At 35.2% G+C, this 22,806-nt stretch overlaps 1 protein-coding gene across 2 annotated transcripts in view; it reads left to right on the top strand.

Moving 5' to 3' along the window:
- Window positions 1–22,806, top strand: part of GTF2A1L (general transcription factor IIA subunit 1 like) — an 83,942-nt gene that overhangs the window by 11,300 nt on the left and 49,836 nt on the right. For both annotated transcript variants that reach the window (XM_027620880.1, XM_027620879.1), the window contains exons 4-6: window positions 631–686; window positions 2,721–2,805; window positions 3,854–4,440. In XM_027620880.1, the coding sequence (XP_027476681.1) occupies window positions 631–686; window positions 2,721–2,805; window positions 3,854–4,440 (728 nt within the window). The remainder of the gene's footprint in view (window positions 1–630; window positions 687–2,720; window positions 2,806–3,853; window positions 4,441–22,806) is intronic.

Genomic DNA, 22,806 nt, shown 5'->3' with positions numbered 1-22,806 from the left:
CTTTTTCTCCCCTATCAAAAGTTATAATGGACATCTAGTGCTACATTATTTAATAAAAATAACCTAGGTATTTTCTTATGGATTTCTATACTACGGTATACTTTGTAACAATGAAATATTTTCTTTTGGTACTTAAAACAGATTAGTTGTAAAATCTTTATCTGAAGTTTTTGGGAAAAAATATAATTAAATTCATTTATCTCACTTGCAATTAGGAAGTTTAGAATTCACCATGGTCAGACATGTTAGTGATGGAAAACAGTTTTTTAAATTTTATTTTATTATGTTAATCACCATACATCATTAGTTTTTTTTTTTTTAAGATTTTATTTGTTTGACAGAGAGACAGCAAGAGAGGGAACACAAGCAGGGGGAGTGGGAGAGGGAGAAGCAGGCTTCCCGCTGAGCAGGGAGCTCGATGGGGGGCTCAGTCCCAGGACCCTGGGATCATGACCTGAGCCAAAGGCAGACGCTTAACAACTGAGCCACCCAGGTGCCCCTACATTATTAGTTTTTGATGTAGTGTTCCATGATTCATTGTTTGTGTGTAACACCCAAGCTATACTTAGTAGTTTTATTAAACTGGCAAATTGTAACAAATGTATAATGTTTATTTTGTTTTCTATACAGCATCATTAGTTATTCCTGCTGGTAGACCTCTTCCCAGTTTTACTACAGCAGAACTGGTATGTAGCCTATTTGATATATATTTTTAAGTATATGCCTTACTTTTAGCGAATGGTAGCAGGAGGCTGGGCATAGATGTAATTCGTAATCCCCCATTTGAATGAGAAGATGTAGTAAGGGATGGGGAGACAGGAATAACTTCTAAAACATACATGTTGCAAAAACTGAGGAGTTTCAGAATTGACATTTTCTTTACCAACTTTTCCTGTCTTCCAGAGCAGTTGTTAGCATCTGCCAGTAGTATCTATAAATACTATTGTTAGTATCTACAAGTTCAGGAAATTTCTGAAGTTAAATTCTATGGAGTTTTAATACACGGTATAATGTTGTATACTAGGTAGATCCTAAATAGATGACGTTGATACTTTCTGATTTTTTTTTTTTTTTTTAGTAAGTTGAGCCACATAATACTTCTTTTCATTTAAGTGGAGTATTTTGGTCATTTTTTTATCTTTGTGTTGTAGAGATTTAGAGTATAGGTTTCCCCCCAAAGATTTGGGGCAGAAAATAAAATTACAACTTGTATATAGAAAATTGAGTAGTTTTCAGGTGGGGAAAAATAGCACTTTTCCTCTTTTACCTTTCTTCAGTGGTATGTAATCCATTGTTTTTCATCTTCTTTCAGCCCACTTTCTGGGCCAAAAGGTTTGGTGGGCCATTAATTTCCATTTCTTCATTAAAAACAAAACCACACCCCTTACCAGGATTTTTGGAAAGAATGGTGTTGCTTTTGATAGGAGACCAATGAAAAATACATCTGCCTTTGAAATTCTAGGGACTACTTTTTCTCCTGGTTAAAGAAATAATACACTTCTAAATAGTAAAAACAAATTATAAAGTAAAAAGTGAAAGAGCCCTGAAATATTGTACCCCAAAGATAACTATTTTAACTGTTTGATGTATATCCATCTAGCATTCTTTTGTGAAAATTACATTAATTTTCAGGGTAAAAGTAGGCTCATTCTCTGTGCTGGTTCTGTAATGTTTTTACTTAGTGATACAGATGGATCCTTTTCACTGCCAGTTATATATTGACCTTAGTGGATATATCAGTTTCATTAACTGATATTTTACTAAGGGACATTTAAATTATTTTTAGTTTTTTTCCTAATATAATTGATTATATTTGTAAATAAGTTTTTGTGTATTTGTGATAATCAGGTAATGAGGATACATTCCTAGAAGTGGAATTTCTGGGTCAAAGATTATGCATGTTTTCAACTGGGTTATAATATAATTGCCCTCCAAAAGGATGGTGCATACATACTCATATAAGCAGTGGTCTGAGAAAACTGGTTTTTATCACATCCTTACCAACACTGGGTGTTACTAATCAATCTTAGAAATTTTTGTAGGTCTGGTAGGCAAAAACTTTGGTCTTTTGACTTAGCATTTGAAAAAATTAAAAACCCTGAGGTTTAATTTTTTTTAAAGATTTTATTTATTTATTTGAGAGAGAGAGAGAGCACAAGCAGGGGAAGTGGCAGGCAGAGGGAGAAGCAGGCTCCCCAAGGAGCAGGGAGCCCAAAGCAGGGCTTGATCCCAGGACCGCGGGATCATGACCTGAGCTTAACCGACCGAGCCACCCAGACACCCCTGAGGTTTAATTATTCTAAAATAAAAATTGTACACTATTGTATTAACTAATTTAAAGTACCATTAGCGATCAACCTATGGATTAGAGGACTCCTATAACAGCTGTGGTTCTTGTATCTGACAATTTGAGGATCACGGACTCGGGCAAAGCTGTGTAGTGGAGAAGTTATAGGAATCAGTGTTCATACTGTTTACTAAGACTTTACTGGCTTCATTGTGAATAGCCATAGAACAGAATTCTTTTTATCCTTAATGAGATGATCTAACTCAAATATTGAAAAGCTGTTTTGTTCAAAAAACTTAGCCCCAGTGTTAAATGTCCAACCATTGTCCTGTTGTCCTGAATCAGACTTTTTTTTTTAATCCCTGTGAGATCAGGAAAAAAAGATAAAAAGAAAACCTTTTTCTAACTTTCTAATTAAATTTCTCACATCTAGAGCACCTCAAACTCTAGTGCAAGCTTCACTTTTCCTGGTTATCCTATTCATGTACCAGCAGGTGTGACACTACAGACTGCATCTGGTAAGAGTATAGTCCCCATTAAGTTCTTTTTGTTTTTGTTTTTTTTTTTTTGCATTGGTACTGAATGCTGGATGTTAATTTTCATGATTTTTAATAAACTGTATACCAGAAGTTACTGAAGTTACAGGAACTTTTAATACAACTTATTTTAAAAACAATAATAAATGGTGGTTATTCCTGTTGTGGAGGCAACCTACCATAAAAGACACTGTTCTAGGTCTGTCCTGTAACTTATTCCCATTTCTCTTTCCCAGCATTTTAAAAGATGCTTTATGTATGTTTCTTTAATTCAAATCAATTATCTAAATTTTGACAAATACAAAATAACATACCTGTGTCCCTGCTAGCTCTAATCCAGAAAGACTAAAGATGACATTGATCAACCTTTGCCTCCTTTCTTCCTGGAGATCATGTAATAGAATATCCAAGTTTAGAGATTAGCCAAACTTTGCTTTTTCAGAGTACTGTGTCTTGATTTGAAAGAGAATCCTATCTATTCTTTAGGTTTTTACAAAGTTTAAAGCACCTAACTCAGTGCTCAAAAAAATAAATTTCTTCCTCCTCCTTTTTAGTGTTGTTTTAAAGGAAAAAAGTGGGGGAGGGGATTTGATAGCTTTTGAAATTACTAAACTCTTGTTGGATAACATTGTCTTACAGTAGTTACATGGTATCTTGGATTTTAAATTTATGTGAAATACATTCTCCATTATTATGTGTATTAAAATCCCAATTTGGGTTGGTAACATAGTAATTTATCAAACGATGGGATAGGTCCATGGAGTAAATATTGGTGGCCTCAAAATGTGCCATATGAGCAATAGTAAGGAAAGGCTAGAGTTCAAGTGAGATGGCTTTCACTGGTAAGAATAGAATAATACATATTTATTGTTGAAAACACAATCTGAAGAATAAAATAAGAGCTCGTGGAGATAACTATGAGCATATTGATGTGTTTTTGGACAGCCTTTGTGCCTGAGGGTTTCTTTTTTATTTTTTAGAGGAAAGTAGGTTTCTATCATACTTACGGTATTGTTTTCTCCTTTTTGAGGTCACCTTTATAAAGTCAATGTACCAATTATGGTGACACAGACTTCTGGAAGAGCAAGTATTCTCCATCCAATTCAGCAAGTATTTCAGCAGCTTGGGCAGCCTTCAGTAATCCAGAGCAGTGTTCCACAACTGAACCCACGTTCTCTCCACGCGACTGCTGAAAAACCAAAGAGAATAGAAACTGTGCTCCAGCAACCCACAATTCTTCATTCTGGGACAGTGGATAGGAAACATTTAGAAAATGCCACCAGTGATATACTTGCACCTCCTGGAAATGAGCATGAAATCATGTCTGAAGCTTTGTTGAGTCAGCCGGAAAGCTCTCAGTATATCCGTCTTCCGGGTGTTGTGTTTCCTCCACAGGTCTCTCAGACACACGTGCATGGGGAGCCAGTGCTTGGTGTTGCAGGCAGCATGACTCAGAATCTGAATGGTGGGCCCCTCTCCACTGGCCGACAGGGGGCCCAGCACCAGCACATGTCTGATATTCAGCTTCGTGTTCTTAAAAATAGGATGTTTGGATGTGGTTCTGTAAAGCAGCCAAGAAATACAGAGGAGCCCAGCAGCCTACCTGTCTCAGAGAAGGTAGTTCTCTGTTGATGTGAATGGTATCAGGGGACAGACAGCGGCGGGTGATTTGACATCCTAAGGTTTTTTTAAGCTGTCAGGTACTCAGAAGTATAAGTGTTCTGTTTTTTCCTTTAGAAGATTATTTATTACTGTTTTTAATATAGCTATCAGTTCTTACAAATGCCCAGCATTTCAAACTTTTAATTTCAGTTAATGAATTAGAAGAGTCTTCAAAGAAAATGGATTTGTTTTAAAGTAATCCATTTTACCTCTCCCTTACATTGTGAGGATGTTTGTTTGCGTATAAATTTAAAAGACCCAGAAATCAATCCTAGTAATTAAATGAAAATAAATGAATATTTTGAGGTAATTCTTAATATGCAAAAGAGGTCCAAAGTATTTTTTTAAAAGTTGCTCTACAAAATTTTCCTAAACTCCCATAAGAAAACTTTCCCTTATCCTGCTAGTACTTTATTTCTCCCTGCTTCCTGAAATATGAGTTAATGTCTTTTGGAATTCAAACTACTAAAATACAGCTTCTAATTACTTTGCATATTGAAAATAGGTTCGAATTATTAATTTCCAAGGAATTCATAGTGAGGGCAGACGGATTCATGGAGAATTTTGGATGGTAAAATTTAGAAAAAATACTGAATTCTTTTTACATATGTGAAATATGTCTTACAGCTAACTCCATTTATACAGTTTAGTCACATATGACAACTAATTAAACGTTTATGTGTCTAGCTAATGGTTTAGTGGTCCTCTAGAACTGCTGTACAAACATGTAGCAGTGGATAGTTAAGTGCTACTTTAACATTTTCCTAGATGGAAGGGAAAGGTACCGGGTACAGTGAAGGGTAATGAATGAAGAAAATGACTGTCAGAAACTGTTGGACCTGTTTTAGAAAGTTTCTGATGTTTGATGAAGCCTGTTCAAAATCTTGTAGCAAGTTGAGTTTTGGTATAAAGTAGAAAGATTAAAATCTTTTTTGAGTATTTTTTCATTATATTTTCCGCATAATATATAAAATTTGAGAAATGTAGGCTAAACTCATAATTAGGAAACATTTGTTTTTGAGGTAAAAAATAACTGTGAATTTAAAATAAGTGTGTGTTTTCATCACTTAAAATTTTTGGAGGCATTTTTCTCCTGAACTCTGTATGAACTTTGCAGAGTTTTGGTGTGATGATTCAAGGACTTATTCTGCTGTTACTTATGAGATGTCACCTTGTACTTTGTTCTGAAAGGGCAAAATAGATTAGTTAAGGGAGATTAATCAAGAATTGTTTAGGGGATATTGGTCACGAACTTAGGTTGAAGCCGCAATAGGTTCAAATTCCAGATTGACCATTTACAAACAAGCTATGTAATGTTACTCTCTGAAATTCAGTTAAAGTCTATAAACTGGGCATGAAACCAACCCTATAATTTTTAGGATTATCAGAGATGATTTGTATAGAGTTTGTAATAGCTTCTAAGCTTTAGATTAGTGCTATTACGCTTTATGGGCAGGAGATAAATTGGGTAACTTTTTGTATAATTCTTTGGTTAGTTTTAAAATAGAGCTATATTTAAAACACAAACATCCAAATAGTCAAAAGTATTTACTTCATAAGGTGTTTTTTTTTTTTTTTTTTTTAATTAATACACAGCAGGGACTTTTCAAATAGTAGTAATCTGGTAAAATTTATGCTGATAAAATTTTCGAAAGAATTATAAATAGGTTTTTTTTTAAGCAGCTTTTCAGTAATTCTTATTGCTTAAAGCAAGTTACAATTAAGTGTACGTGTTTACTTGTCTTGTGCAGACTACCAGAGATCTAGTTTCTATGTAGGTTTAACATTCTTACTGTTGCATAAAATATATTCCTGACAATTTTTGATGTGCTCCTATTTTAAAGTACGTATTACTATGTTAGGTTATTCTTATGTGTGGAAATTTTGTTTTATAATCTTAGAAGGCTACAGAGAACTAGAAACTCAGGTTTTTATTTGAACTCAAAAAGTAGGAGTAGGAGAGAAAGGGGTATGGTAATGTATCTTCTTGAACTATTTTTTATCTCTTGTCTGCCCTCCCCATCATCGTCATTGCCCCACCTCCAAATACTGTCATTTCTGCTGCCTCATCTTTTAATTCTTTACTTGACTGCAACCTCTTACCTTCTTTCTGAGCTCCTTTTTATGTCTCTCTCCTGTTTCCAAAGGTTCTGTCCTCAGACTGTTTCTCTTCTTACTTGAAGTTTTCTTTGGGCGACCTCATGGATTATTACGGTTTTAACTACCACCTATTTGTTGATGACTAGGTTTCTAACCGTATTACTCCCTTGAGATTTATTCTCACGTCTGTTCGCCTTCTAGACAGTGCTACCTGAATGTCACAGTAATTCACTGGTCCTCTGCAGAGGCACTGCATGGTACCACTGCCCAGCTGGTTTCCCACGCTAAGGACTTACAGTTAACTTTTGGCTCTCTTTCCCTCTTATTTTCCTTATATCATGTGCTTTTTAAAAATTATCTTTAAAATTGCTGTAGAGTGTATACAACATACAGTTTATCATTTTAACCATTTTTAGCTGTACTGTTTAGTGGCATTAAGTACGTTCATGGTTGTGCAACCATTACTACTATCCATCTCTAGAACTTTTTCATTGTCGCAAGCCAAATCTCTGTACCCATTGTATAATAACTTCCCATTACCCCTCCATTCAGCCCCTGCTAACTTGTACTTTCTGTCTCTATGAATTTGATACCTCCTAACTGGAATCATAAAATATTTATCCTTCCGTGACTGGCTTATTTCACTTAGCAAAAGATTTTCAAGGTTCACCCAGGTCATAGCATGTGTCAGAATTTCATTCCTTTTTAAGACTGAATCATGTCATTTGATAACTTTATTCATAACTTAAGTACTAAATATTTTGGGACTTTCTTCCCTCTTCGTCTCTCCTGCCGTTGTCCTCATTGTCTCTCATTTAAGATAGTATAATCGTCTCCTAACTAATTTATTAGCCTGTAGTCTGCTTTTTTCACTCCACTCCTCCTGGTCCATCCATTTAGAGGTTAAAGGCTTAGGCTTCAGGGATCAGAATTATTGATCCCTTCTGCATCCCTTAATAACTATGTGACTTGGGCAAGTTATTGTCTCCTCACATGTAATAAGGGTAATGGTACCCTCAGTGGAGTCACTGTGGGAGGATTGCAGGAGATGATCAGGGGGAAGTGCTCAGCAGCACACTACCTAGCACATGGTAGTTCAGAGTGTGTTAGCTGTTGTCTCAGGGCTTCTGACGGCTACCAGAGATTTACCCAGAATGCAGCCTGCTAAACAGGTCACTGACGGTTATTTACCTGGAAGGTAAAGTTCAAGTTCCTTAATGTGGCATGCAGGGACCTCCATGTTCTTTCTCTGCCAGAGTTTCTTACTTTTTCTTCATTTCTTGCCTACTACTTTAGTGGGAATGCCAAACTGTGAGTGCTTCTCCGTTAACCTTGGTGTATCCTCCTCTCTATTGCTTTTGTTATTCCCTCTGCGTGGTGCCTGAATCTTCTCCTCCCGTCCTCCCCACCCTCCTCTCTGGCTAGTTGCTTCTTAGCCACTTAATACTTCCTCCAGAAATTTTACTTCAGTGCCTATCTATCCCCCCTTCATTTTTGGACTGGCTATATCTTCTGTGTTATCATTGTACCTTAAGCATGTGTGTGTCATCATGTAGTTAAAAGATACATTAAAGTGTCCTGTTTGCATTGAGAGGTACATTTCATTAATCTTTGTATACATAGCGCCTAAGAATATATACACATTCATGTATACTAGAATATACTGTGCCCAGGGTGGGGCTTGAACTCACGACTCTGAGATCCAGAGTCACATGCCAGGGACCCCTAGAATGTAAGCTTTTAAAGAACAAGATCTATGATTAATTATTTGGCTCAGTAGTTCTCAATCCTGGCTAAGTATTACAGTCATTCGGGCATTAGGGGCGCCTGGGTGGCTCAGTCCATTGGGTGTCTGCCTTCTGTTCAGGTTGTGATCCTAAGGTCCTGGGATTGAGCTGAGGCCCCCCCTCCTTGGGCTCCCTGCTCCGTGGGGAGTCTGCTTTGCCTACTTTCTCTGCCCCTCCCCCACTTGTGCTCTCTTTCTCACTCTCTCAAATAAGTAAAATCCTAAAAAAAAAAAGAAAAATCGCTGGGGCATTAAAAAGTTCCGGTCTACCCCCAAGAGATTTAGATCTAATTAGTCTGGAATGGGGTCCACTCATTAGTGTTAAAGAGTTTTCTGAGGTACTTGTAAGAACGTAGTTAAGGTTAGGAACCACTGACTTAGATCAATGTATGAATGAAAAATGGATGGAGTGAGGGGTTAAGAGAATATATAACTTCAAGAGCTTTAATTTTTCTTTCAAATCCATTCTGATACTCCTCTAAACGATCAGTCATATCAATAGTAAGTTGAATTCAGAATTCAGTTAACTGAGCAAATATTTTTTTGAGTCACTGTGTGTCGCTCCTAAATATTTCTAAATCAAAGATTTTTAAACTAGATGTGATATTTTTCTTTATAGGAAAAAAGCCAATTTAACAAAATACTATTTTGTGTTTGTCAAAATAAGGTACATTTCATGCCAGGTAAGAGTGGAGTGGCATGGGATGCAATTGTACATTGTCAGGTAATAGGTAATCATTATTGCCACTCATGTTATGGTAAATATGTGGATTAAATTTCTGTTAGGAATGCAGATGTATGATGCCATTATGATTATAGGCAATTCAGTTTTACAGTTTAGTTAGAAAATGTGAAAAAGGGTGTTATAGCTTAGGTTTCTCTTATATTTATCCCCACATATAGGTGTGAAGTTCTGTTAGTTCTCACTAGCCATTGGAAAAACACCGTTCTTTAATTAAAAGAAAGCTTAAATTGAAAGGATTGGAAACTGGATTTGGCAAACAAAGCTTTATCTTGAAGCCTCCTGTGCATTAGCTTATTGTATTACCCAAACACAGAAGCCATATACAATTGAAGAGACCTTGGTGAAGCTGAGAATCTTGGAAATTACTGAGCTGCCTTGTTTTAGAGCAGAGAAAGTAAACTGAAGTAGGCCTCTGTCAGATGACATCATCTGCACTAGAATTGTTGACATATCTTCACACTCAGCTGGAATTCATAGAAGAATCAGCAGTAACTTTCCTTTAACATTCAACAGGATGAAAATATGAATGCTTCTCAGGGCAGCTAGCATTTGATTTTAATCATCATTTGTATGTTAGCACCATCAAAAAAGTTACTATGTTGTGAAACTTTTTATTATTTTTTCTTAGCAAAACTTGGTACCTGTCTGTAGCGATGGAGCTTCTGAGATGGCTGGCAACAAATGGTTTTGCCGCTTCAGGAAAGAGAACATTGCTATGTTTCAGCACATGGCATACATTAATGCTAAGATACAGCCAGTAATTCTAAAAGAAGTCTCATCGGCTGCCATGAAACTCAGATACATTAGAGCAAAAGTATTGAATTATTGCCTTTTCCAAGACATTTGTCAAAAAATGTGGGCAAAATGTTAAGTTCTTCATGCAGAATTTTTCTTGCTTTTCAAAGGACAGTGCTTGAAGTTCCTAATTGATTGTTGGGGAGACATTGATTATTTTTGAGAGAACGAAAACCCCCTTATAAGAATTTGACAGGGAGAAGTCCATTGATACATCATGTAGTGGTTATTTGGCCATATGAAAGACTTAAATCTTCGTATTCATGATCCTGTGGTATCAGTTTTGGATGTTGCTGCAAACCTGCTGGCTATTTTGGTCAAATTACCATCTTAGAAGAAGATTGGAGTCAGATAAACATATGAACTTAACCAGTGCTTGGTGGAAGTGCTTCTGAAGAAGTTGAGAACAACAAAACTCTTGTAGTTACTGATATTAAATTTGTATTTGTAATTTTACTCCTGTCCCAAAGTAAACAGGACCTTACTGATTTAAGATAAGATGATGCTACATGAATTTAATCAGAAAAGTCCTGGAATCTTCAATATTCCTTAATAAGCTTAAACTTTTGCAAAGTACTGTGGGAGCTCAGATTAATTTTGCAACAAAACATCTTTTGGGTTGAGGTTTTCAGTTCTTGCCACTATTATTTATTTTTTTAAAGATTTTATTTATTTGAGAGAGAGAGTGAGAGAGCACAAGCAGGGAGAGAGGCAGGCAGAGGGAGAAGCAGGCTCAAGGAGCCCGATGTGGGACTCCATCCCAGGACCCTGGGATCATGATCTGAGCTGAAGGCAGGTGCTTAACCGACTGAGCCACCCAGGCATCCCTACTTCTCACTATTAAAACCAAGAGCCAATTCCAGCCTGTGGTTTAGGCCTAGGACTAACCTAATCATAATTTATATCAGATTTATTGAGGTAGAATTTACATACGATGAAGTTCATACTTTTTTAGGTACCCAGTTTTTAGGTGTACAGTATGAATTTTGACAAACACTTGCAGTTATATAACCAGTACCAAGCTGAGATACATAACATTTCTGTTACCCCAAAGAGGTTCCTCATGCCCTTTTGTAGTCAGTATCCTCCCTCTGCCTCCATTCCCTGTTAGTCACTCAGTGATCTGTTTTCTTTTGGTATAGGCTTGCCTATTCCAGAATGTCAAAACAACTGGAATAATGCAACATGTAACTTTGTGTTTCATCCATGTTGCATGTATCAGTAGTCCATTGTACCACAGTTTATTCATTCACCATTTGGACATATGGAATCTTTCCAGTTTTTGGCATTTGTGAATAAAGCTTCTAAAAACATTTGCATGCAGTTGTTTGTTGTATTTTGGTGTGGACACAGATTTTCTTTTCTTTTGAGTAAAAATACCTAGGAATGGGATTTCTAGGCCATATGATACATGTATGCTTATAAGAAACCACCACACATTTCCAAAGTGATCATATTTCCACCAGCAAAGTATGGTAGAATTTTTCATTTTTCTTAGCAGTGTATAAGATTTACAGCTACTTGATATTCTTGCTACTTTCATACTGTTTTCTGGAGAAGAGAAGTTTGTGGTTTTGATGAAGTCTACTTATTTTTTCCTTTTGATTTCTGTTTATATATCTTAGCTAACCAAAGGTTGCAAAGATCTCACACATCTAAAAAATTTTTATAGGTTTCACATTTGGGGCTGTGATCCATGCTGGGTTAATTTTTGTATACAGTAAAAGGTTAGGTTCTTTGTTCTTTGCATGTGAATGTTCATTTGTTTTAGTATCACTTGTGGAAAATACTAGCCTGTCTCCACTGAGTTGTCTAAAGCTCATTGAGTGTCTGAAGCACTTCACCTTCAAAGAAAATCAGTTACCATATGTGTGTTGGTTTATTTCTGGACTTTCACAGTTTGATGAATTCATGTGTCTATCTTTTCAGTCATACCACACTGTCTTAATTGTGGTAGTTTTATCGTGTATCTGGATATTAGAGAGTACAAGTCTCTCAACTTTGTTCTTTTTCAAAGTTGTTTTGGTTATTCTAATTCTTTTGGTTTTCCATATAAATGTGAGAATACGTTTGTTGATTAAAAAAAACTGCTAGGACATTGATTTGAGTTGTGTTGGGTCCATAGGTCAAGGGGAGAATTGACATCATCACGATGAGTTTTCCAGTTCTTAGATATGACACGTTTTCTGTTTAGATCTTTGACTTTTCTCATTAATGCCTTGTAGTTCTCAACATACGCGGAATGCACGTGTTATTTTTTTATCTAAGTATTTTGTGTTTTTGGGTGCAATAGTACTAAATAGTACCAAAAGATAGTACTAAAAGATAGTACTAAAAAGTACTAAATAGTACTAAAAGACACTATAAAGAACAACTTTATTCATATTTTATGCTTCAGTTGCATTACTTATAAAAATATATTTTCAAAGATAGGGTTATTGAGAAAAAAATTTCCATGCTTCTTTACATATATTGTAAATTTCAAAAGGTTGTGCCAGTTTTCCTGCTACCAGCACTCTGTATCACTGTATTTTATTACATACTTGATAGTTCATTATCACCATTGGTTTTGTTCTATTTTTTCTATTATGGTAAACCTTTACCATTTTAACCCTTTTTAACTGCACAGTTAGGTGGCAGTAAGTGCATTCACTTTGCTGTGCAACTATGACCACCGTCCATCTTCAGAACGTTTTAGCGTTCCCAAATTGAAACTCTATGCCTGTTAAATAACTCCCCATCCTTCTCTCACCCCAACCCTGGCAGCCACCATTCTGTTTTCTATCTCTATGAATTTGACTATTTCAGATACCCCATAGAAGAGGAATGAGATAGTATTTGTCCTTTTGTATCCCTTGTCACTTAATACAATGTTTTCAGTGTTTATTCATGTTGAGGCATGTGTCAGAACTTCTTTTTTAAGGTTAAATACTATGTGTTATGTACATACCATATTTTATCCATTCATCATCTGTCCATGGGCATTTGGGTTGCTTATACCCTTTGGCAATTTTGACTAATGCTACTGTAAATTTGGGTGTACAAATATTTCAAGTCTCTGCTTTCAGTTATTTGGGGGGGGTATATAGCCAAATGTGGAATTGCTGGATCATATGGTAATTCTATTTAAACTTTTTAAGGAACTACCGTACTGTTTTTCCATAGCAGCTGTACCATTTTACATTCTCACCAGTGCACAAGGGTTCCAATTTCTCCACAGGTTCACTAGCACTTGTTAGTTCCTGTTGTTTTATTCCTTTGATAATTGCCATTCTAATGGGTGTGAGGTGGTATCTTATTGTGGTTTTGATTTGCATTTCCCTAATTGTTAGTGATACTGAACACTTTTTTAATGTGCTTACTGGCTATCTTCTTTGGAGACATGTCTATTCAAGTCCTTTGTATGTTTTTAAATCAAGTTGTTTTTTGTTGTAGGATTTCTTATATATTTTGGATATTAACTCCTTACATATATGGCTTGCAGACATTTTCTTTCATTTTGTGGGTTGCCTTTTCACTCTGTTCATAATGTCCTTTGATACATAAAGATTTTTAATTTTTGATGAAGACCATTTTATCTATCCCCCGCCCCCCCCCTTTTTTTTTTTGCCTGTGCTTTTGGTATCCTATTTAAGGAATAATTCTCGAATCCAAAGTCATGAAGATTTCCCCTATGATTTTTTCTGAGTTTTATAGTTTTAGTTCTTAGGTTTAAATCTTTAATCCATTTTGAATTAATTTTTGTATATGGTGTAAGGTAAGGGTCCAACTTCATTCTTTTGCATGTGGATACCCACTGTTCCCACTGCCATTTGTTGAAAAGACTGCCCTTTCCTCATTGAATGGTCTTGTCATCTTGACAAAAATCATTTGACCATATAATGTGAGGATTTGTTTCTGGGCTCTTTGTGCTATTCCATTGGTTTGTTGTCTGTCTGTATGCCAACACCACACTGTTTTGACTACTGTAGTTTTGTAGTAAGTTTTAAAATCATTATGTGTTAGACCTCCAACTTACATCTTTTTCAAGATTGTTTTGGTTATTCAGGTCCCTTAAGATTCAATATGAATTTTAAGATGGATATTCTATTTCTACAAAAGAAATAGGGAGAGTGCCTGGGTGGCTCAGTTGGTTAAGCGTCTGCTTTCAGCTCAGGTCATGATCCTGGGGTCCTGGGATGGAGTCCCACATTGGGCTCCTTGCTCAGCAGGAGCCTGCTTCTCCCTCTGCCTCTGCCCCTGCTTGTGCTCTCTCTGTCTCTCTCTTTCTCTCTCCTTCTCCAATAACATCTTAAAAAAAAAAAAAAGAGGGATTTGGGTTTTGATAGGGATTGTAATGAATTGTGTAGATGGCTTTGGGTAGCATTAGCAATATTAACTCTTTTTTTAAATTTTATTTTATTATTTTATGTTAATCACCATACATTACATTATTAGTTTTTGTTGTAGTGTTCCATGATTCATTGTTTGCATATAACACCTAGTGCTCCATTTGCAATATTAATTCTTTTAAATTCATGAACACAGAATGTCTTCCCATTTATTTCTGGCTTCTTTAATTTCTTTCAGGAAAGTTTTATAGTTTTCAGTGAGCAAGTCTTTGGACTCTTTGGTTATGTTTACTCCTAAGTATTTTGTTCTACTTGATGGTATTTTAAATGGAGTTGTTTTCTGCATTTTTTTCAGGTTGTTAATTATTCGTGTATAGAAATGCAACTGATAATTGTGTGTTAATTCTTGCCTTTTGCAATTTTGCTGAATTCATTCATTAGTTCTGACATTTTTATGTGTGTGGAATCTTCTGGGTTTTATACATGTATGAGATAGTATTATATGCAAATAGGTAATATTACTTCTTCTTTTCCAGTTTGGATGCCATTTATTTATCTATCTATCTTGCCTAATTGCCCTAGCTAGGACTTACAGTACATTGTTAAATAGGAGTGGCAAGAGTGGTCACCTTGCCTTGTTCCTGATCTTAAAGGAAAAGCCTTGAGTTTTTCACCATTGAGTATGCTGTTAGCTGAGGGCTTCTCATAGATGGCCTTTATTATAGTGAAGAAGTTTCCTTCTAGTCCTAGTTAGAGTGTTTTTTAAAAATCATGAAATGGTGTTGAATTTTGTCAGATGCTTTTTCTGCATCAATTCAGGTGACTGTGTGTATCCCCCTTCATTATGTTAATAGGTTGTATTACATTGATTGATTTTTCATATGTTCAATCATCCCTGCATCCCAGGAATAAGTCCCACTTGGTCATGATGTGTGATCTTTTTAATGTGCTGTTGAATTCTGTTTGTGTTAGTATTTTGCTTAGGATTTTTGAGGATTGGTGTTAATTCTTCTTTAAATGTTTGGTAGAATTCTCCAGTGGGGCCATCTGGTTCTGGGCATTTCTTTGTTGAGAGATTTTTGATGACTAATTCTATCTCCTTATAGATCTATTCAGATTTTCTATTCATGATCCATTCTTGGTAAGTTGTGTGTTTTTAGAAATTTGTCTGATTCATTTAGGTTATCCAATTTGTTGATATACAGTTCATAGTATTCTCTCATAATTATTTTTACGTAAAATCAGTAGTAAAGTTTCATTTCGCTTTTAGTTGAGTCTTAGCTTTTTCTTAATCATTGTAGCCAAAAGTTTATCAATTTTGCTGATTTATTTTGAAGAACCAATTCTTAGTTTTGTTGATCTTTTTTTATTATTATTATATTGTTGATTTTTGTCTCTTGATTTTTTTTCCCTATTCTTTACTTTATCTCTGCCCTAATTGTTATTATTTCCTTCCTTATACTAGCTTTGGGCTTTGTTCTTCTTTTTCTAGTTCCTTACAGTATAAATTTAGATTATTGATTTGAGATCTTTTCTTTTTTAATGTGAACATTTATAGCTATAAATCTCATTCTTAGCACTGGTTTTGTTGCATCCCATTAGTTTTGGTATGTTGTATTTTCATTTTTATTTGTCTTAAGATATTATCTTTTCATAAAAGATTTTTTGTTTTTGTTTTGTTTTTCTTTTTCAAGTTTTTATTTAAATTCCAGTTAACATAAAATGTAATACTAGTTTCAGGTATAGAATTTAAGTAATTCATCACTTAATATACAACATCCGGTGCTTATCACAAGTGTCCTCCTTAATACCCATCACCTATTTAACCCATCCCCCCTGCCCACCTCCCCTCCAGCAACCCTCAATGTGCTTCCTATAGTTAAGAGTCTGTTTTCTGGTTTGCCTCTATTTTTTTCTATCCCCCCAACCCATGTTCATCTGTTTTGTTTCTTAAATTCCACATATGAGTGAAATCATATGGTATTTCTTTCTCTGACTTACTTTGCTTAGCATAATACTCTCTAGTTCCATTCATGTCATTGCACATACCAAGATTTCATTCTTTTGAATGGCTGAGTAATATTCCACTGGATATATGTATATATTGATAAAGAAGACCCATTCATCAGGTGATGGACATTTGGGCTCTTTCCATAATTTGGCTATTGTTGATAATTCTGCTATAAACATTGGGGTGTTTCTGTCCCTTCAAATCAGTATTTTTGTATTCTTTGGGTAAATACCTAGTAGTGTAATTGCTGGATTGTGGGGTAGTTCTAGTTTTACCTTTTCAAGTAATCTCCATACTGTTTTCCAGTGGCTGCACCAGTTTACATTCCTATCAACAGTGTAAGAGGGTTCCCCTTTCTCTGCATCCTCACCAACACCTGTTGTTTCCTGTTGTTAATTTTAGCCATTCTAACAGGTATGAGATGATATCTCATTGTAGTTTTGATTTATTTCCCTGATGAATGATATTGAGCATCTTTTCCTGTGTCGGTTAGCCATCTGTATGTTTTCTTTGGAAAAATGTCCATGTCCATGTCTGCCCATTTTTTAACTGGATTATTTGGTTTTTGGGTATTGAGTTTTATAAGTCTTTAAAGATTTTGGGATACTGACCCATTATCAGATACATCATTTGCAAGTATCTTCTCCCATTCTGTAGGTTGCCTTTTAGCTTTGTTGATTGTTTCCTTCACTGGGCAGAAGATTTTTATTTTGATGAAGTCCCAATAATTTATTTTTGCTTCAGGAGATGTATCTAATAAGAAGTTGGTATGGCTGATGTCAAAGAGGTTACTGCCTGTGTTCTCCTCTGGATATTGATGGTTTCCTGTCTCACATTTAGGTCTTTCATCCATTTTGAATTTATTTTTGTGTATGGTATAAGAAAGTGGTCCAGTTTCTTTTTTTTTGCATGTTGCCATGCAGTTTTCCCAATATCATTTGTTGAAGAGACTGTCTTTTTTTTCCATTGGTTATTCTTTCCTGCTTTGTTGAAAACCACCACATTAATAAAAGAAAGGATAAGAACCATATGATCCTCTCAATATATGCAGAAAAAGCATTTGACAAAGTACAATATCCATTCATGATAAAAACTCTCAACAAAGTAGGGATAGAGGGAACATACCTCAACATAATAAAGGGCATATATGAAAAACCCACAGCTAATATCATCCTCACTGGGGAAAAACTGAGAACTTTGCCTCTGTTGTCAGGAATAAGACAGGGATGTCTACTCTCACCACTGTTATTTAATGTAGTACTGGAAGTTTTGGCCTCAGCAATCAGACAAAAAGAAAAGGAATCCAAATCAACAATGAAGTCAGTTTCACTATTTGCAGATGACATGATATTCTATATAGAAAACCCAAAAGACTCCATCAGAAAATTGCTATAACTGATACATGAATTCAGCAAAGTTGTAGGATACAAAAATCAATATGCAGAAATCTGTTGCATTTCTATACACCAGTAATGAGCAGAAAGAGAAATCACGGAATTCCATTTGTAGTTGCACCAAAAACCATAAGATACCTAGGAATAGACCTAAACAAAGAGGTAAGAGATCTGTACTCTGAAAACTATAAAACACTTAAAAAAAAAATTGAAGATGACACAAAGAAATGGAAACACATTCCAAGCTCATGGATTGGAAGGACAAATATTGTTAAAATATATATACTACCCAAAGCAATCTACACATTTAATGCAATCCCTATCAAAATGTCACCAGCATTTTTTACAGAGCTAGAACAATCCTAAAATTTTCATGGAACCTCAAAAGACCCCGAATAGCCAAAACAGTCTTGAAGAAGAAAAAGTAAAGCTGGAGGCATCACAATTCTGGACTTCAAGTTATATTAGAAAGTTGTGGTGATCAAGACAGTATGGTGCTGCCACCAAAATAGACACACAGATTAATGGAACAGAATAGAAATAAACCTACAACTATATGATCAAAATTGATTTTTTTTTGGATTTTTTAAAATTTCTTCTTTGACCCATTCATTTTTTGAGTCTGTAGTTTAATTTCCACATCTTGTGTGTTTTCCTCCATTATGATCAGAAAAGATATCTTGTGTGATTTCAGTCTTTTTAAATATTAAGATTTGTTTTGTGGCCTAACATACGGTCTTTCCTAGAGAATGTTCTGTGTGCACTTGAGAATAATGTGTATCCTGCTGTTGTTGGGTGGCATGCTTTGTATATGTCTGTTAGGTCCAACTAGCCTATAATATTCAAGTTCTTTATTTCCTTATTGATATTTTGTCTGGTTCTATTCATTATTGAAAGTGGGGTATTGAAGTTTCATACTATTATCGTAAAGCTATCTATTTCTCAAATTCTGTCAATGTTACATGTATTTAGGAGCTATTAAATTTGGTGCTGATATGTTTATAACTGTTAAATCTTCTTGGTTGAATTGATTCTTTTTTTGATTGTATGGTGTTTTCTTTTGTTTCTTCTAATGTGTTTGACTTAGTCTATTTTGTCCGATAGTAGTGTATCCCAATTCTTTGGTTACTATTTGCATGAAGTATTTTTTTCTATCCTTTTACTTTCAACCTATGTGTATCCTTAGATTTAAAGTGAGTCCCTTGTAGACAACATATAGTTAGATCCTGTTTTTTAATCCATTCCTCCAATTTGCGTCTTTTGATGAGGAGTTTAATCCATTTACATTTAAAGTGATTACTTATAGGGTAGGACTTTTGTCATTTTGTTACTTGTTTTCTCTGTGTCTTTTAGCTTTTTTGTGCCACATTTCCTCCCTTATTGCCAGCCTTTGTGTTTAGTTGATTTTCTTGTAGTGACACATTTCAGTTCCCTTTTCATATCCATTTGTGTATATTCTATAGATACTTTCTTTTTGGTTACCATGGGGATTACTCGTGGCATCTTAAAGTTATTATAGTCTTGAAGTGATACCAACTTAACTGTAGTCTCCTATAAAAATTGTGCTGCTCTTCAGCTCTGCCCTTCCTTACTTTGTTAATATCCCAAATTACATCTTTATAATTGTGTTCCCCTTATTATCGATTTATAATTATACATGTTTTTATGCTTTTGTCTTTTAAATCTTGTACAGGAATAAGGAGGTGAATTACAAACAAAATTATAATATCAGTTTTTATATTTCTTTATGTATTTTTACCAGAAAACTTTATATTTTTGTATGGCTTTGAGTTATGTTCTGGTTTCCTTTCATTTTAATTAAAAGACTCCCTTTAGGGAGTCTTGTAGGACAGGTTTAGTGATAATAAGCTTCTTCAGCCTTTATCTTAGAATCCTTTAATTTTTCACTCATTTTTACAGGACAGTTTTGCCAGATAGAGAATTCCCAGTTGACAGTCTTTTTTTTAATACTTTAAATATATATCATCCCACTGCCTTCTGGCCTTCAAAGTTTCTGCTGAGAAATCTGCTTGTTACCTTATTGAGGATCTCTTGTATGTGATGAGTTTCTTTTCTGTTGCTGCTTTAATTAGTGCTGTTTTTATTTTTTTTAATTTTAAATTTTTTATTATTATTTGTTTTGCACCAATGACCATTTATTGTTTCTGTGAAGTAGGCATTGTGCTAGATAATCACGTAGACACTCACAGAACACTCAAAACTGTACGAACTAGGTCTGATTTTAATGAATTACCACCCCCAACCTCACCTCTGCATTTTTACTTTTGGGACAGTCTTGTGCTTATTCTTTTTTTTTTTTTTTTTTTTTCAGTTAGCCACTGTATAGTACATCACTAGTTTTTGATGTAGTGTTCAATGATTCATCATTACACATAACACCCATTTCACATCATAACACATGCCCTCCTTAATACCCCCTCCCTCCCATCCCCCTCCCCTCTGAGAACCTCTTTCCCGGGGTCCATAGTCTTTCATGGTTCATCTTCCTCTCTGATTTCTCCCCCTTCAGATTTCCCTCCCTTCCCGTATGGTCCTCTGTGCTATTGCTTATATTCCATATATGAGTGAAACCATATAATAATTGTCTTTCTCTGCTTGACTTACTTCACTTAGCATAATGCCCTCCAGTTCCATCCATGTTGATGCAGAAGGGTATTCATCCTTTTGAGGGTTGAATAATATTCCATTTTATATATAGACAACATCTTAATCCATTCATCTGTTTAAGGGCATCTTGGCTCCTTCCACAGTTTGGCTATTGTGGACATTCTTAAGCAGCATTCTTGCAATTTATGCCTGGAGTCACAGGGAAGTGAAGGATATTCCCTTGTTGGTTTCACGGTGTTAGTTGTAAGACACCTCTTTTCATATATAACCCAGAAATCACACCCCTAACTCAAGCTAGTCTGTTTTTACAGACTTTTGGGGGGTAAAAGCCTGCTAATTTCCACACTCACCTGTTCCTGTTTTCCTTATCACACTTCCCTGCATTTCCTAGTTTCCATTAGGACTGAAAGCAATGCACTACAATTGCATGAGCATAGCTTCTCAGAAAGCTTCCCTCTCCACAGAGGAGGCAGCCCTTCATCTCTTCAAGGAGGTCAAGTGCTCATTAGACTTCTTCCCATTTGCTGGATGTGCAGACTCTTAAAAACTGGACAACTTTTTTATGATGAGCACTGGGTATTATAAGTAAGTGATGAATCACTAAATTCTACTCCTGAGACCAGTAGTACACTAGATGCTGAGTAGAATTTAAAAAAAAAAAATTAAAAAACCCACAACACTTAAATCCAACTGGGCAACTTTTGGAAACTTCTCTAAAATTTGAGGTAAATGTTTAAATTAATTAGTGCTGTTTTTAAAATTTCAGTTTCCAATCATTGATTGCTACTATACAATTTTTGTAAACTGGCTTATATCAGTCTGAATGTTTGTGTTCCTCTACCCCCCCCCAATTCATATGTTGACATCCTAACCCCCAAAGATGATGGTAGTTAGGAGGTTGGGTCTTTGGCAGTGATTAGGTCAGAGTGGAACCCTTATGAATGGGACTAATTGCCTTATAAAAGAGACCCTACAGAATTCTCTAGCCTCTCTGACATTGAAGACACAGTGAGAAGGCACTGCCTGTGAACCAGAAAGTGGGCTCTCACCAGATACTGAATCTGCTGGTGACTTGATCTTGAACTTCCCAACCTCTAAAACTGTGAGAAATTAATTTCCATTGTTTATAAGCTACCTAGTCTATGTTATTTTGTTATAGCAACTCAAATGGATGAAGACCATTTCCTTATCCTTTTAATATCTTCAGAATCTATGGCAACACCCCTTCTTTAATCCCTGATAGTATTTATTTGTTTTTCTCTTTCTCTTTTTTCTTTGTCAGTCTGGCTAGAGGCTTATCAATTTTATTGATCTTTTTAAAGAATGAACTTTTGGTCTAACTTTCTCAATTTTTTCCTGTTCCCAATTTCATTTATTTCTCTTTTTATTGTTTTCTCTTTTGCCAGGAGCTTAATTCAGTCTTCTCTTTTTAGTTTCTTATGGTAGAATTTTAGGTCATTGATTTGAAACTTGATTTCCTTTTGAATATAATCATGTAATGCTGTAAATTTCCCTCTAGGCACTGCTTTAGCTACATTTTACAAGTTTTGAAATGTTATGTTTTGTTTGCATTCAATTAAAATTATGTTCTGCTTTCCCTCATGGCTTACTCTTTGATCCATGGGTGTTTAGAAATGTGTTAATTTTTAAATACTAGAGGATTTTCCAGATCTTTCTGTTACTGATTTCTGGTTTAATTCCTTTGTGATTAGAGAACATACTTTGTGTGTGTTGAATTTGTCAGGATTTGTTTTAGAGCCCAGAATATGGTCCATCTTGGTGAACATTATGTGTGCTCTTTAAAAAAGTGTGCCTTTTGCTAATTTGGGATGGAGTATTCTGTAAATGTCAATTAGGTTAAATTGTTTGATTGTGTTTTTCAGGTCTTTTACATCCTTACTAAATTTCAGTCTACTTTTTCTTTTTTTTTTTTTAAAGATTTTATTTATTTATTTGAGAGAGAGAATGAGATAGAGCATGAGAGTGGGGAGGGTCAGAGGGAGAAGCAGACTCCCTGCCGAGCAGGGAGCCCGATGCAGGACTCAATCCCGGGACTCCAGGATCATGACCTGAGCCGAAGGCAGTCGCCTAACCAACTGAGCCACCCAGGAGCCCTCAGTCTACGTTTTCTATTGTTCACTGTGAGAGGAATGTTGAATTATCCAACTATAATTATAGATTTGTCTGTTTCTCTTTTCACTTTTTTTCAGTTTTGATTTCTTTCTGTTCTTTTGTGCTTGGCTTATTTCAGCTAGTACAATCCTTTATGTTTTTATTTATCCATTGAGCATGATATCACTTTACTTTCTGCTTCATTGAATTATTGTTTAAAATAAAATGAAAGAGTTAAAACCTAACAAGTACTGTATAAATTTAAGGTGGTATATATAAAAACAGACAGTTAATACCTGAAACTAGTAAACTCATCTGTTGTCTATGTATGAGTGTAAGTGGGTTTACTTTATTTATGGTTTAAAACTTACCCCATTTTGCACAGAAATGCTGGGATTGTTCTAAAATACAAAATTAGG

This window comes from Zalophus californianus, chromosome 8 (assembly GCF_009762305.2).
Source record: "Zalophus californianus isolate mZalCal1 chromosome 8, mZalCal1.pri.v2, whole genome shotgun sequence".
Taxonomy (NCBI): domain Eukaryota; kingdom Metazoa; phylum Chordata; class Mammalia; order Carnivora; family Otariidae; genus Zalophus; species Zalophus californianus.
This window is presented reverse-complemented; position numbering and strand designations above follow the sequence as displayed.